This window comes from Chinchilla lanigera, unplaced genomic scaffold (genome assembly GCF_000276665.1).
Source record: "Chinchilla lanigera isolate Chin_1 unplaced genomic scaffold, ChiLan1.0 scaffold00060, whole genome shotgun sequence".
Taxonomy (NCBI): Eukaryota; Metazoa; Chordata; class Mammalia; order Rodentia; family Chinchillidae; genus Chinchilla; species Chinchilla lanigera.
Window position 1 is genome coordinate 7,748,929 of NW_004955461.1, and position 15,838 is coordinate 7,764,766.

The 15,838-nt window shown below is 53.9% G+C and overlaps 1 protein-coding gene and 1 long non-coding RNA gene across 4 annotated transcripts in view; one reads left to right on the plus strand and one right to left on the minus strand.

Annotated features, from left to right (window-relative positions):
* The window catches only part of Wisp1 (WNT1 inducible signaling pathway protein 1), a 31,961-nt gene that overhangs the window by 530 nt on the left and 15,593 nt on the right, over positions 1-15,838 (plus strand). For 2 of the 3 annotated variants that reach the window (XM_005398025.2, XM_013521349.1), the window contains exons 1-2: positions 260-533; positions 15,467-15,746. In XM_005398025.2, coding sequence (XP_005398082.1) covers positions 465-533; positions 15,467-15,746 — 349 coding nt within the window. In that variant the 5' untranslated portion in view covers positions 260-464. Of the gene's footprint in view, positions 1-259; positions 534-15,466; positions 15,747-15,838 lie in introns of those variants that run through there. The other variant, XM_005398024.2, reaches the window with a different exon arrangement.
* On the minus strand, positions 1,329-8,456 carry LOC102015086. Its single transcript, XR_001236574.1, has 4 exons — positions 8,349-8,456; positions 7,173-7,228; positions 6,357-6,451; positions 1,329-1,611 (listed from the first exon to the last, which is right to left on the minus strand). It is a non-coding gene; the product is annotated as an uncharacterized LOC102015086 (long non-coding RNA).

A 15,838-nucleotide genomic window follows, 5' to 3' on the forward strand; every position in this document is an offset into this window, starting at 1 on the left:
GCTCTGAGGTGGGAGCAGCCCGGGCACAGGAGGGTGCACGTGTCCTGGGGGACCCTCTGACAGCCTGAGCTCTGCCCTCCTGTGTGTCTGCAGCCCCCGCAAGCCCTGCCTGTCCCTTCCGCACCTTCCTGAACTGTCTCGGCCTAATCTCAGCCCATGTGAAACCTTAGCCTTGTAGCTTTCCCTTTAAGAACTGTCAGCACGGGGTTGTGGCCAAGCTGGAGGTGGGGACCAGGGAAGAAAGGGAAAAAAAGAGAGGGAGGCAGGAAAAGTTTTTTCACAGCAAAATGCAGGGTTTGTCCTTCCCTCTGACGTCAGATCTCCTTTAACAAAACCCCTCAGGGCTGCGGAGGAGGAATATCTGTGGCTCCCGATGGGCCGGGCTAGTCTGGGCCCAGCTCCCCGGAGAGGCAGCCGGATCCTCTGCTCTCCTCAGTGGATGCCTGTGCCACCGACTCCCAGGCATGCGGTGGTTCCTCCCCTGGGCGCTGGCAGCAGTGACAGCAGCCTCCGCGGGCAGCGTCCTGGCCATGGTGAGTCCCAGCTGGAGGGGCCCAGAGCCCGGCGCTCCCTTCCCTCTGCCCTGCCTTGGAGCCAGGAACAGGATGAGAAGGGTGGAAATGGTGCCCGCTTGTGGACCAAGGCAATAGCAGGGCTGCCAGGGTCAGTCAGCCCGGCGGGGAGGAAGAAGGGTTTCCTTGGGGACAAACCAAGCAGGTCCTGCATTCCTCCCCTTTCCAAAAAGTCAAAGAGAAGGGCTGCTAGACAGAAGGGGGCATCAGCTTTGCCACACTAGCTGTGTGACCTTGGCTTGGTCACGCACCCTTTCAGAGCAACACCAAGTGTGGTCGTTTTGGGGGGCTCCTAGAAGCTCTAAGTTGAAAACTCTGAGACTTGTTTCCCTGGAGATACTACAGGCAATGCCAAGGAAAGTTGGAAAAGAGAGTGCCAGCTTTCACCAAAACTGCTCCTTTGAGCAAACACCTCTCACCCGCTGCCGCCCAAGGGCTGCAGTTGGTGGTGGAAGCTCACTCAGGTCCCATTCTAAAGTCAGAAGGCTGTAGTGTGCTTAGACGGAACTTCCCAGAGAAGCCGCAGGAGTCTCTCCCACCTGTGTCCAAGGGCGCAGCAGGGGAGGGACAAAGGTCTGCTCTGCCCAGGGAGAGTCAGGGAGCAGGACACGTGGCAGCACAAACCCAGCCTGCAAGTGGCATGGGTACAGGGCACAGGTGAGGCTGGAGGAGCAGGCAGCGGTGGGAACTGGGCAGCTGCTGAACGCAAGACCCCACCCCAGACCGGGCACTGAGTCTGCTGTCAGAGCCAGTGAGTGACGGCAAAAGGGCCATTGTTTCTGCCTCCCGCCCACGGCTTCCTCGGGGATCAGTGTGCCCACTCATGGATGGGGAAACTGAGGCTTGGCCACACTATTTGCCCCTTGGGCTCAGAGAGTGTGGGTCTAATTACTGTGCATCTGAGGCCGAGAGCTGCCCTCGGTGGGTTGGAAGACAAACATCTGGGTGCTCTCATGGCTGCATCACACGGAGAGTGTCCTGTTCTGCTCGGTCCTCCTGCCCTTCTGTGGGGCCTGCTGAAAGCCAGTGCTCAACCACCCTATAGAAGAGACATTGGCCACATTCACAGAGGGAAGAAATGGAGTCCGGAGCAAGGAGAGCTCTGCCCAAGTCTCATGGGGAGCAAGCAACAGGGTCACACTCGGGTCTTTGATGGTAAACATGCCCATCTTAGGTTAGCAATTAGTGGCCATCCTGGAGCAGCCTCTGTCTCACACTCTGGGACATCAGTGCTTTTCCTTGGGGACAGGCCCGCAGGTCACAGTGTATGGGAGGGCTAGGCGTGCATGGGGGAGAGGTGAGCATCTCAGGTTGCTGGAGTCGGAGCCAAGAGCAGAAAAGGAGAAATTTGCAATGGATGCAAGCGTGCTAGTACCTGGTCACCTCCCCAGAGCAGACAGTGCTGGGGACAACCAGGGGGCAGAGCTGAGGCTCTGCCAGGGGAGGCCCATAGCAAAGGCAGAGGAGCCGAGAGTCCAGAGGGACCAACGTAGTGGCTGGAGGGGAGGCTGCTAGCAAAGCAGGTCGCTCTACTCCATCAACAGACTACCTGCCCATCCTTGTCACAGGCTCCCGGGCTCCCACGACAAAGGCTAGGCAAGTGAGTCCCAGCCTCCTTAGAGCCCCCATCTGGGAACACAATGCCCCAAATGGTGAAGACCCAGGCTTTGCACAGAAACCAGAGCCTCTCTTTCTAGCGGACTCCTTGCAGAACACCACACATTAACACACAGAAGGAACGCGAGCCGACCAGGGCCCCAGGGGGATGTCAATGGAAAAACTGATTCTAAACATCCATATGGAAGGCAAGGATGTGAGAATCACCAAGAGCACTCTGAGGAAACTTCCTCGCCAGATGCACACAGTGTCACAAAGGGGCTGGCAAGGAGGGAAAGAGGCACCCACCAGGGAACGATGGGCCCCAGTGGGGACGGGTAGTGACAGCAGACGCTGTGACATGTGTGTTTGGGAATTTAACCTATGAAAAACGTGTACTATAGATATGACTTATTTTTAATCTCTTTACTGTTTGAAGATTTGTTGGGAGAAAAGGGTACAATTGGTGAGCAGCGTCAGGCACCAAGTGCCCTGCCTGCGTGCCTCCAGCGTGGACTGACAATTATTAAATTTCTATGACAGTGTCATTAAGGAGATGCCACTATCTGCATTGGAGATGCAAAACTCAGAGCTCAGAGAAGCAAAGTGACTTGCTAGCCATCCTCAGGGTTGGCATTTGAGCTCAGGTCCAGCCCTCTGCAGTGCAAACTCTTGCTTCCTGGGTCTGAGCACTTCATATGGGTCACACACAGTCCCTGCTCCACCAGTATCACAGACCCTTCCCATGGTGGCAGTTATTGGAGGCCCCTGCAGTGAGTTCCAATCTCCTGCCTGGATCACAGTGCACAGCGGGAAAAGAAAGAAAGAGCAAGAGACACAGTAGAGGAGAGCATAGCAGGGATCTGGATGACTGGTTGCTGTCTACGAACAAAAGACCCAGAATCCCCAGCTAGGCACCATTTTATTAGCCAGTGTAGGGAGGATGTAGGATGCTCTTCCTGGAACAGTATAGGGGCTGTGGTGGAATGGGTAAGTTTGACATCAGAAGAGAAACAAGCTAAGATCCATCCCTACACCTAGATGCTAATCTCATTGACCTAGAAGAAGCGGTATTTCCATATTCCAAAACTGGCCCACAAGGCAGGCAGGGTAAGGAGAGCCTAGAACAGATACTATGTCAATTTACAGTTTGTGGTCCCCAGTACACCAGAGCTGGTGAGACTGGTGATGTCCACCCACACATGGGGGATGAGAAGGGACAGAGCAGAGTCAAGCAGAACAGAGAGGCTCTGACACAGATACAGGCTCTGCCATTGGCTGTGACAGGTTCTCCACGACTCAGTATTAGCACTGTTCAGGGGGCCAACAACTCCACCCCACCCTGCTGCTGGGCGTGAGCACAGGACCGTCTTCTACCCCCTCTCTGGAGCCCATCCCTGGCATGCGGGTGCTGGGGAACAGACTGTAGGTTGGAGGGGTCTGAAGGGTCTCTGCAGGTCCACAGATGAGGCAGCTTGTACAAGGTACAAGCAGGAGTGCAGGGCTGAGAGGTCCCTCCCCTGCACACGTGTATGACAGGGAGAGGGGCACAGGAGTGGGTCACCCCATCCTCCTCCTTGGGATGCAAAATGCCACCTGATGGCTGGGCAAACCCGCACATGGCTGGAGGTCTTAGAGAGGGTCTTGCCCCAGGCAAGGGAGGAAGAATGCGAGCTATAGCCTCAGAGGCACACAGGTCAGAGAAGGTCACTGCAGTGTCTTGGGGCAGGGCTTGGACGTACTTGTCCACTTGCTCAGCGTTCTGCAGAGTGCCTGAGCCTGGGTGGAGAGGTAATAGCAGCCAGCATGACTCCAGTACGTTCTCTGCCCTGGGCATCATGTTCTCAGCCATATATCAACACACTTGAGTACCACAGCGCTGGGTTCTGACCAGCATTGCTCAGACTGCAGTCATGGCTGCAGAAGCCAGTGGGTACTTGCAGTGTGGCCAGTCCCTGCCAAAGGGCTCTGTGGAGTTACACACACACATTCCAGAGCCAGACTAGGGCCCCAAGATGGCAACAGTCTTGCTAATGTTTTAGAGTGGCTCCATATTGAAATGATAACTTTGGGAATAGACATTGGGCTGAACAAATGTGTTGTTGAGCTAACCTTCACCTGTTTCCATCTACTTTTAACAGGGCTACTAGCAAATGTAAAGTACTGACCGTGGTTAGCACTGCATCTTACTAGATGATGGTGAGCTAGGCAGGGGATACAGAGGAGTGACATTAGGAGAAAGGGGGAATGTGGAGAGATCTGATCCCAGCTCCTCTGCCCACTTGCTGGGGACCCTTGGTGGGCACACTGAGTGCAGTGTGTCCAAGGGCGTTAGAAACATACCAGGCTGGAGGTGTTGGGAGAGGTGGAGAGGAGGTAGAGACAAAGCACACAAAGCCCCTGTCACACCTAAGAGAGCAGACTCCTAGTGCCACAATGGGCACAAAGTCCCCACCTAGTGGAGGCACCAGCTACAGACTGGTGTCGTGTGCACACAAGTGGGGCACTAAAGATCCATGATGGACACTGAGGGTGTAGGGAGGGGAAGAGGGGCAGTCTCCTTGGCTGATGTTCTGGGCTCTGTGCTGGGCATCTCCACAGCCTGCCCAGCTCCTCAGCACCTCAAAGGGCAGTTGGTGAATGCTCTTGGGTATTGTACAGGAGAGAGGTACTAATAGTGATGGTGATGGTGATGGTGATGGTGATGGTGATGGCAGTGCTGGTGGGGATGGTGGTGATGAAGGTCTTGGTTGTGGTAATGGTAAGGGTGGAGATGGTGATGGTGGAGGTAGTAGTGGTGGTGGTGGTGATGATGATGGTGATGGTGGAAATGGTGATGGCAATGGTGGTGGTAGTGATCATAGTGGAGATGGTCATGGTGATGATGGTGATGGTGGAGATGGTGATGATGATAATGTTGGGTGGTGATGGTGGTGATGGTGGAAATGGTGATGGTGATAATGGTGGTGATGGCAATGGTGATGGTGATGACTGTAGTGGTGATGGTGGTGGTGATGGCGATGGTAGAGGTGGTAATGGCAATGGTGATGGTGATGACTTTAGTGGTGATGGTGGAGGTGGTGATGGTGATGGCAATGGTGGTGATAATGATGGTGGTGACGGTGGAGATGGTGATGGTGATGACGGTAGTGATGGTGGTGGTGGTGGTGGATACGGTAGTGGTGGTGGCAATGGTGGTGATGATGATGGTGGTGATGATGGAGATGGTGATGGCAATTATAGTTGTGGTGGTGATTATGATGACAATAATAATGATAGTGATAATGGTGATGTGACAATGATGATAGCAAGGGTGATGGCAATGGTGATGATGATGATGACATTGATAGTGAAAGTTCCTGTAGGTGAGTCTGTGTCACTCAGGCTGGAGTCAGGACCCCTGACTATGGCCTTCATGGTCTTCACTCTGGTTCCATGGGCCCAGTATCCCTGCCACTTGCCCAGCCACTCCTTTTCACCCCGAGGTCTGGCAGTGAGATGCCAGCTCTGTTCCTCCTTGGACGAGGTTTGTGTGTTGAGACAGATTTTCATACTAGCAGAGAGAAGCATCCAGAAGACTCAGAGGACCCAAATCTTGGGAAGAAGCTCAGGCACCAATATGCTAACTCATTTCTGATAGTCCCTACATGGACTAGATTTCAAACACGTGCAGAATGGGCAGATTCTATCCTCTCTTCCAGTGCCACCATCCTCACATCAACTGCCAAATCCCTCTTCCTCCGCCCCCTTCTGTCCATGAAACAAGACGGAGGAGGAAGCCAGAAAGGGACAGAGAATCCAGAACTGGACTCTCAGATGTGAACAATGGACGTCCCCCAGGCATGTGATGAGGTTGGGTCTGCCCACTAGGTCTGCAAGCTATGGACAATCCAGGCTCCTACCTGCACTGTGGATGTGCCATACCTTGATGAGGGTGGGGAAGGGGAGAGGAGAGAGTCCAGGCCCACAGGAGGAGAAGGGGGCTGGAGTGGAGAGAAGGAACACATGCTGTGAGGAGCCCCGGGTGGAGGAGGAGTCTAAGAGAACAGGGACTCTAATCCTGGGCAGAAGAGCTGAAAGACCAGAGGAGAGGGCTCCTTGCTGTATGACCCCAGGCAAGCCACGCCCTGTCTCTGCTCATCTGCTCATCTTGAAATTGAGGAGGTCGGCCCTGCCCTCTTGGCTTACCGCCACCTGGAGCCAAGTCAGAGTCCTGATGTCCACTCAGTCATCCGTTGTCTGGGAGGTCATTCTCACAGGGAGCGGGCCATACTGCTGCCTCTCTGGTAAGGGCGGTGTTGGCTTTTGTACCCCAAAACATGTGTTCCATGTCCTGGGTGTTCCTTGTGGGGCTCCCTCCCCTTGGGGTCTCCAAAAGGTTCCTCCTTTTGTATTTACATCTGTCCTAACCACACACTCACACACATGCACACACACACAGGTGTACATCCCCTGCCCCACTTGACGGCCCAGGCCCTAGGCTCAGAGTGACCCGGGCTTGGCGCTCACAAACTTCAGCTCTGACATTGTCCCAAAGCCATCTGTTGAGCACCTACAGTGTTGCTCAGCTTGACCTCAGGTCTCCTTTAATCCTCAGGAGGGCCCTGTGATGGAGGGCACCCAGCATGCTTCCTCCCCTTGGGGTCTCCAAAAGGTTCCTCCCTTTGTATTTACATTTGTCCTAACCACACACTCACACACACGCACACACACACAGGTGTACATCCCCTGCCCCACTTGACTGCCCAGGCTCTAGGCTCAGAGTGACCTTCAGAGTAATCCTCAGGAGGGCCCTGTGATGGAGTGGGCTTTACCATGCCCATTCTACAGAGGAGGAAACTGAGGCATAGTCTTACACCCAGGCCATCCACACTTCAAACCACCCCTGCATCTGCATGCAGGCACTTTCCTCACCTGCTCCAGTCTGATGCAGCCAGGGACCCCACACACACACCTTAGAAGAGGGAAGGTGTGGGGGGTGATCCAGGAAGTGAAAGACCTCACCTGAAGCCCTGCCTGCTGACCAGTTGTCAGAGCCAGAAGGGCAGTGGGGACCTGTCCTGGTTCAGGAAAAGGGGACACAGTTGAGACCACGGATCTCGCCGTGGGGCTGGCACCCAGCGCCTCTTATCCCTGCAGAGTCTCTGATAGGCCTCTGAGCTCCCTGGTGGAATCTTCACCCACTCTGGTTTGTGTGGGCTATAGCTTCAGGGTTGCCCCACCCATACCCCATGGTTCCTGTCATACCCGGCCAGGGATGTAGAAGGTCAGGATGATGCTGGTAAGATGGGGAGCCCCCAGCCTGGCCCAGATACCCTTCAGAAAGGTGGCTGGGAAGGGAAGCCCCAGTGAGGCCTGGGGTACACGATCAGCAGGCAGGCACTGGGAAGACAGGGGTCTTTGCTCTGCAGCAGACATAGTCACTGGATCCAAAAATGTGAGAACAAAGCTGTGGGCAGAGGGGTGATTCCCCAGCCCTGAGCCCAGGCCCGATCAGTATCTGAACAGAAAGTACTTTTAGGCGGGGCACCCTTTAAAAAACCCCTCCATACAATGTGTGGAATCAGTTCTGGCCATTCCTGCCTCAACCCTGCCCCCTGGCGGAATCTTGAAGTATAGCCTCCCGCCGGAGGCAGCCCAGCCCTCTGCTCATTCGCAGGGCTCTCGTCCCATGAGGCAGGAAAGGACAGTCCCTCGCAGACAGCCCCACACGCCTGCTGTCTGCTTCTCCTTGCCTTGGCAACTTGGGCTCAGCTCCCTCTATGACAACCCTCCTGCAGGGAGGACGCCTTCCTGTCCACCTGAGCACCCCATGCCTAGAGAAGCCTAGTGTATGTGTGACAGGCAAGTGGAGGAATGCATGAAGGATCACGAGCAAATGATGGACAGACTACAGCGAAGCTCAGAGGACACTGCGGGATGATGTGCCACTTTCCAGATGCAGCTCCTAGAGGAGGTCACTTAAGCTCTGAGCCTGTTTCCTCATCTATGAAATGGGGGCGTTTCTAGTAGCTAGTAACTGTGTGATAAAACTGCTGGAGTTTGCAGCCACCGCTGCCATCATTTTACCAAGGAAGACAAGAGCTCAGAGAGGGCGAGCACAGCCCAGGACACAGGACTGGGAGTGTGAGGGTGGTGACTGTCACTCAGGTCCCTCACTGCCCATGACACTCCCCTTACCCTCATCCTGTGCCCTGCTCAACCGTGAGTCTCACCCACTTGCACGCAGCAGAGAGACGGTCTATCTCACTGAGGGGCGTCCCACCTGGCCAGGACCCCACTCCCTGCTCCCAGGCCCCTTGCAAGCACTCTAACTATGCGGCTCCACTGACGTCACAGTACGGCTGTGCGTGCTTCCGCCATTGCCGCTCACTTTTAGACATCTTACAAACGCAGGGGGAATTTTTGGTGGGAGCTGAATTTTCATCATTTATGTGAATAAGTAAGGCCCAGGGGGCAATTCCTGACTTTAATTAACCCTGCCTGCTGAGAATGCTTGGTCCAGAGGGTGAAGTGCATGAACCTCAGGAGTCATCATGTGCAGCTCCTTCTTCTTCTGCTCTCCAAGCATTTTAGCCAAGCCTCCAGGGCAGAGTCATGAACTGTACAAGACCCACTTACTGAGCAAGGTGCTGCAGAGGAGCCGCAAAGTGATGTGCACCCCACAGCCCCACGTGGCTGTCCTGGGGGGCAGTTTTGGGGGAGAGTCATCCACATGAATGTGGGTTGTACAAGGTGTGGTTGAAGAATGTAGTGAATGTAGATTAAGAATTTATTACAGTAAAAACACACATTGGTATTAATCCCCGTCAAAACTTTGGACACCGTTATCCCGCCATTCTTGCCGCTTTCTGACACAGTTCTGGAAGTCTTCTTTTGTGAGTGTCTTTGGAAGATATGATCGGAAGTGCAGTGAACGCTGCTGCCGAGTGCCAGCCCGTGGGAAGACAGGTTCAGGAAAACATTCTGGTGGGTCCTCATGTACCTTATTCTCCAGATCCGGACTATAAAACTGTTGGCTCTTCTCCAGCATCAAAATGACCACGAAAAGTAAATGTTTTGAATCCCTTCAGGGCATTGAGACAGCCACAACAGCAGGACTAAAGACACCCATGAAAGAGGACTTCCAGAAAGTGGCAAGAATGTGTGTGAACTGAGGGGAAATATTTTGAAGCTGGAGGAATGGCAATGTGTCTTTTAAGGGAATACATTTTTAAAAATTTAAACATTCATCCTAATTTTCAATCATGCCTCTTGTAAGAGTCAAAAGTTAAAACAGGAGGGTGACCCAGAGTCCCACCCTTGTCCTTCCCTGCTGCCTGGTGTTTTAAGGCAGCAACTTCTACTCCCCTAAGAATCGCCAAGGGCAGGCTCTGAGCCCCACCTGGCAGGAGTGAAATTAAACATTCAAAGCGGGCTCCGGGCCCCTGCATTCAGTCAAGGGCAGTCACGCATTGCTGCATTCAGAACCATCTGGCAAAATCCCAAAGCTCAGGCCCCTCCTGAGCCACACGAGCCAGGCTCCAGGGCAAAGTGGCCGGGTGTCACTGTGGTTAGAGCTCCAGAGCAGGAAAGCTGGATGACTTCTTCTGAGGTTTGATTCACGCTGGGATCCACTGAGCTGGGAGGGGTCAGCCCCGAGGGGGAGGGGGCAAGGCTGGCTGTATCCAGAGCCAGCAGCCATCGGAACTGGGCAGGACCAGCTTGACCAACCCCAGGGAAGCATCTTGGAGGGGCCACGTCCTTCTTGTCTGCACCATAACCAGCGGCATAGGCGGAGGTCTGGTTCCAGAAGCACATCATAAAACAACTTTTATGTGAACAACTCCAATTTGGAAGGACAATGCATTTTGTTTTTCTTTTACTGACTGTCCCTAGACAACGTTCCTCTTGCTGTGTGATTTTTCCCCTTCATTCTCTTTTAAGACTAACAATGCCAGATTGGCAACATATTGGCAGAGACCAGTGGGATATGGTCCCCCAAGCTCATGGTGCTGGGGATGGCAGTCGAGGTTCTCTGGAGAAGGGACAGGGCTAAGGCAGAGCTGGGCCCCCATAAAAACAAGAGCCTGGGAGGAGGGTCCCAAGGGCTCAGGAGCGAGCCCCAGCCCCAAAAGGAAAAGACCAGTTGGGAGGTCCCAAGAAGCCTGTAAGCCCTGTGGATCCCTCTTCTACTGTTTGTCTACAAAGAGACTCCTCCAAGTTCTGCATCTCACCAGTATCTCACCGCTGGCCAGTTGTGGCCAATCTGTGCTCAGTGTGTTACTTATTACTCAACAGGAGCAGCCTAGCTGTCTACATTTTGAGGACAGGCATCCCAAGAGTCACATGGCTGTTTGGGCACCAGAGACACCAGCTGAGGCGTCTTCTCTATGCAGTGATCATAGGGGCAGATGAGCTAGTGGCTCAGAGTTCTGGGTAAGGCAGACCTTGGTTCCACCCCTGACTGCTTGCATGGCCTTCTCCAAGTCACTTAACCTCTCGGAGCCTCCATCTCCTCACTGCTCTGGGGAACAGTAGCAGGCTGCCTTGTGATGTGCTGCGGTGATGATACTAGATTACCGTGCGTACAAAGTTCTCTAAAGATTATGAGCGCTCAGTAAATACTGGCTGCAGTGATTGTCATAACCTGTGAGTTTGTGCAGGCAGGAAACAGGTGGGTGACATGTGGTTCCTGCCCTCAGCGTCCACAGCTTCCTTGAGGATATGTGCGTAACTCATTCTATCAATAGATGCTTATGAACACCCGTCTTGTGCTTTGTGATGCCTGATCCCCTCTGTAACAGCCTGCCCAAACAATCGTCCAGTTGCTTCTCGGTGCCCTTCCCTGTTGGTGTCCTCATTTCCTTCCAGCCAGTGTCTTCCATTAGAAAGTTCTCCTTCACACACAGTAATGTGGGAAACATGAATCAAAACTGATCTGAATTCAAAGTCAAATTCTGCTGCTTTCTGGATGGCAGTGAGCAAGTCAATTTCCTGATGTGTAAAATGGGAGTACTGTGGGGAAGACATAGTAAAGTCAGCCAGAGTAGCTGAGATCAGCACCAGGCTAGTCTCAAGTGACCAGCAGAGTAATGGCTTGCAGGACTGAGCTGGAGGTGCCACAGCCATGGTTAGCTCACTTCCTCTTGGAGATAAGCTATAGTAGGGTGCCATTTGACAGAGGAGAGACCTGAGGCGTGGAGAGGGGTCCCAGAGTCATATGAGCATGGCCAGGGATATACTGGACCTAACAAGGCCTTTCTAAAGTGAAGATCTGCCCACACAATTCCTGCCTTCCTCAAATCCTTGAGCAAAGCCCTCTAGCAGGCCCGAGCCCCAGATGGAGTGTGCTAGGCCCCCTTTCATCTGTGCTGTCCCATGGGGCCCGAGCAGCCTCCACTTGCTCCCATTTCTGCCATGGGCTTTACACCAGGTCTTACACACTTCTCCTCACATGCTGGGCAGTGCACAAGGTGCTGTCTTAGTGACTTTGCACCTGCCAGGCCTTCCACTGTGGGTCCCTCCCTCCTCCCTCACAGCTCTGGATCCACACATCACACCACCACCCTGGGAAGCCCATGGAAGCCTGCCCATTGCTATCCCTTCTGTCTTCCATGGAAGGTGCCTTTGGTCCTCCACTGTCCTCGGCCTCTGCAGCACAACCTAGCAAGTAGTAAAAGGTGACTGGAGGAATGCTGTATGAACAGATGGAATGGAGACTAGAAGAACTAACAAAGGAATAAGTGATTAAATGAATTAGTGGGTGACTGAATGAATGAGTGAATGAATGCTGTCATCTCAACACTGATCAGAAGGACACATTCCAAACCCAGGAAGCCTCAGGCCTGGGGTCCAGAGGTTTCCCTACTTTGTGGCTTTAGTCCAGGGGCATCTCCCCAACTGTTTGGGAGCCTTGCCACCGCTAGATGGCGCACACAGCACGGACTGGCCTCAAACCCATGCAGATGCCCAGAGCCCACCCTTCTCCCGCCCAACTACTGACAATCCCTCCATGACTTCCTTCCTCCTAGGGAGACCCTCTTGTGGCTTCCCACCTCCAGCTGCGTTCCGCCAGGCTGGCACTTGGAAAGGGTGCTTCTTCCTGGGGACCTTTACCTTGCTGTGGACACAAGGGGTTGGACAGGGACCGTGGAGGCGCACTGCGTACCTGCCAGCTTGCAGCATACTGCAGCATCTGTGCCACCAGCCCTGGGCTGGGCACTGGGGTCAGGGAGCTGCACAGCCAGGCCGGGGTAGGAGGAGACACGCTGGGAGCATCTGTCTTATGCCAGCCCTGGCACTTCGGCACCATCTTCCCTTCACCCTTACATTCCTGAAGGGGGCGTTGCAGAACTCACGTCGCAAATAGGAGTGCTGGGGCTCCGGAAGGTCAGGAAGCTTGTTCCATGGCACAGGAAAAGGATCCACCTTCTTTCCTTGACCCCCAAACTTAGCGCTGAGAGGAGAGAGCCAGGGTAGTGGCCTCCTAAATATCAAGGGACTGATGGCAAAGCCCTTTTCAGCCAGCCATCCCTGGCCCCCTTTCCACTGTGTTTCAGGCACAGAGAGAAGTCAGTCCTGGCCCTGCCCCTGACCAGACACTCCTGGCAGGCAGGCAGCATGTCCACCCAACATACCAGGAGCAGGCAAGAAAGCTCTGGGGGAGGGTGCTTCTTCATTTCCTCCGCCAAGAGCACTTCCTGACAGCCCGAGGACCTATCAGAGATGGCCTGTGGTGCTTGTGAGGCTCCCCAGATTCTGGAGTCGCAGCCTGAAAGTGTCAGGAAGACAGGGAGCCCAGCAGCAGCATAGAGCTCTATCCCCTGCCCTGAGGTCCTTTTCCCTGGAGATGCTGCGGTCCTTGTCTCCTTAGCCAACCTGGGGTCTGCTCCACCTGTGTTCCCAGTGAGGACAGGCACTATGCCAGGGGCTGGGTGGGAACCTGAGAGCAGGGAAGGTCTGTCCCAGGGCTCACATGGACATTAACCTCCGCACACACATGCCCACACACACACACGCACCACACACGTGCACATGTAGGCTTGGTGGCTTTGTGTGCAGAGAATGTGGAAGGAAAGCCAGGCTGGCAGCTGGTCAGTGGTCAGCATGGGGCTCACAAAGAAGGGGCCGCAGTGGATGAGGCAGGAAGGGCATCTCAGCCTCAGGGAAACGCAAAGCCAAGACCTCAAGGAAGGAAGGGAGTGGATGCAAAATCAAGCTGGAGGTGACCAAAGCCTAGTCAACATCTGCTGATTTGGCTTTCTAGGGTCCTTCATCCTTTGCATCAACGTGCACTGTGCTTATGATGTGCCAGGCCAGGTCCAGGGATCAGATCACACAGCAGCTGACCTCTGGGCTCCCTGCCACACGTGCCAGGGTGTACTCTGTTCCAGCGGGCACAGCAGTTCCTGTGTGGTGTTCAGAGAGCTCGCAGGCCTGCTCTGGGATGCCCAGCACTTTGCCAGGTACTCAGTATCTCCCGCTGTAGGGAACAAATCATGTCCAATGCCTGTCTTTTCAGCCAGTGGTCCCCCAGCTTTGCTGTCTTTCCAGGATTTTGCTGTTGCTTCATAGGAAGGATGTCTTTCCCATAAACCCGGCTCTCCCATAAGCCATGAGCTCCCCAGAGAATTTGTAAGTATTTCTTCAAATGCATAAAACTGAAGAGAGGCTGTGAGCTAGCACAGATATCATTTGTTTAGTGAATGGAAGACCTCAGAGGAGCCACATACAAAGGGTGTCAAAGTGAGAATGATAGATTCATTTGTATCTAGACCCGGACACAAACTGGATGTGTCTGTCAGCCTCTCTGAGTCCTCTCTTCTGCGTGAGAGGACACATCTGTCTGAATATCTCGGCCTCGACCCCTGGTGCAAGAGTGAAATACAGATTTATATTTCATACACAGCTGGGCCCCTCTGGTTCTATCCCAAACCCCACAGAAACCCTGGCTTCCCCTTTGCTCACCTCAAAATTCACGCATCGCATTGAAAAGTCCCAGACAGATGCTCCATGGCCTGGGAGTAGGAGGGCAAGTCAGTTTCTCACTTCCCTGACTCCTGACTCTGAGACAAAATACCCAATAATCCCAACTTAAAGGAGGAAAAGTTTAATTTGGCTCACATTTTTGGGTGATTCGGTCCATGGCTGGTTGGCTGTAAGGCAGAAACCTCAAGATGAAAGTGCATAGTGGAATATAGCTGCTCATCCCAACCATGGAGAAAGCAGAGAAGGGAGGCCACTCCCCCAGTGTACTACCTCCATCTGGGTCCCACCTCCTGAAATCAGGGTTAGCTATAAACTTAGCAATGGATCAATCTACTGTTGAGTATTGTGTCTTCATGACCCACTGGCCTCTCAAAAGCCCCTCCTCTGAACACAGGAGACTTTGGAGGGGCATGCTAGATCTAAATCATAGCAGCTTGTGTGAAATCCAGATGTACCTTTGTTCTCTGTGTCTTTGGGAGATTCTCTCCCTCCTCTGGATGTGGTCTCTTCCAGTGCAGAGTGGGAAGCCTGGATAGGGTCCAGAGAGGCAACCAAAGGGGCAGGAAAGTAACTGGACCCCCAACATCCAGGTGGCTTCAGATGGGCGCCCCATCTGCTGTTTCTTTGGGGCCAGGAAGTTATTTGGGCCTCAGTTTCCCTTCCCAGCTGGCAAATTTTCCAGAATAAAGATGAACCTGTTGACTGAGGGATGAAAAAGGGGGTGTTGAGGAGGAGTGGCTTGGGTGGGAAAAGTGGGGAGATCTGTTCCCCTCATGCAGAATGAAAGCTCCTCAATGCAGGGCTGGCAACAGCACCCAGCTCCCTTCCCCAGCCCTTTCCTGATGCTGGGAGGCAGAGCAAAGACCATAGGAGGTCAGCTGACTGAGCCCAGATTGCTAAGGAGCCATCTAGTTGGACCGGGTCTGGAGGACTCAGTGGAGGAAAGAGAATGGGTCTGCAGAACAAAGCAGGAGCCAAGGAGCAAGAGCAGTGGACTCAGCAGGCTCCCAGCCACCCAAAGTCACCTCACCTGCCATGGAGCTGTGGGGATGAGCAGGGAGGGAAGGAGGAAAGCATGGCTGAGGTTGAGCTTGGACCCCAGCACTGAGCCAGAAGAAAGCCTTCGGCAGTTTCCTTAACTTCTCTGAGCTTTGGGCTCCTCTGTCCTATTGGTTTTACTGCAAAGAAAAGAGATGTTTGGCTATTGAATCCGTGGTAGAAAACTTAATGAAACCTTTTGAACACCAAAAGGAAAGTGAACCTAGGATCCTCCAGGCTCTGAACTCCCTGTCTCAGCAGCCTCTCTTCACCTCTTCTTTCCCCTCCAGGCTCTCTCTCCAGCCCCCGAGACCATGGGTGTCACTCCAGTGCCACTGGAGGACACGGCCTCGCGTCTTGAATTCTGCAAGTGGCCATGTGAATGCCCGCCATCGCCACCCCTCTGCCCGCTGGGAGTCAGCCTAATCACAGATGGCTGTGAATGCTGTAAGATATGTGCCCAGCAGCTGGGGGACAACTGCACAGAGGCGGCCATCTGCGACCCCCACCGGGGCCTCTACTGTGACTACAGCAGGGACCGCCCGAGGTACGCAATAGGAGTGTGTGCACGTAAGTGAGAGCCTCTACCTTCTGACCAGTCCCATGCCCAACTCTGCCCAAGGTCCCCTCCCTTACACCCCTGCAGCCCTTCCCCTGGTCAG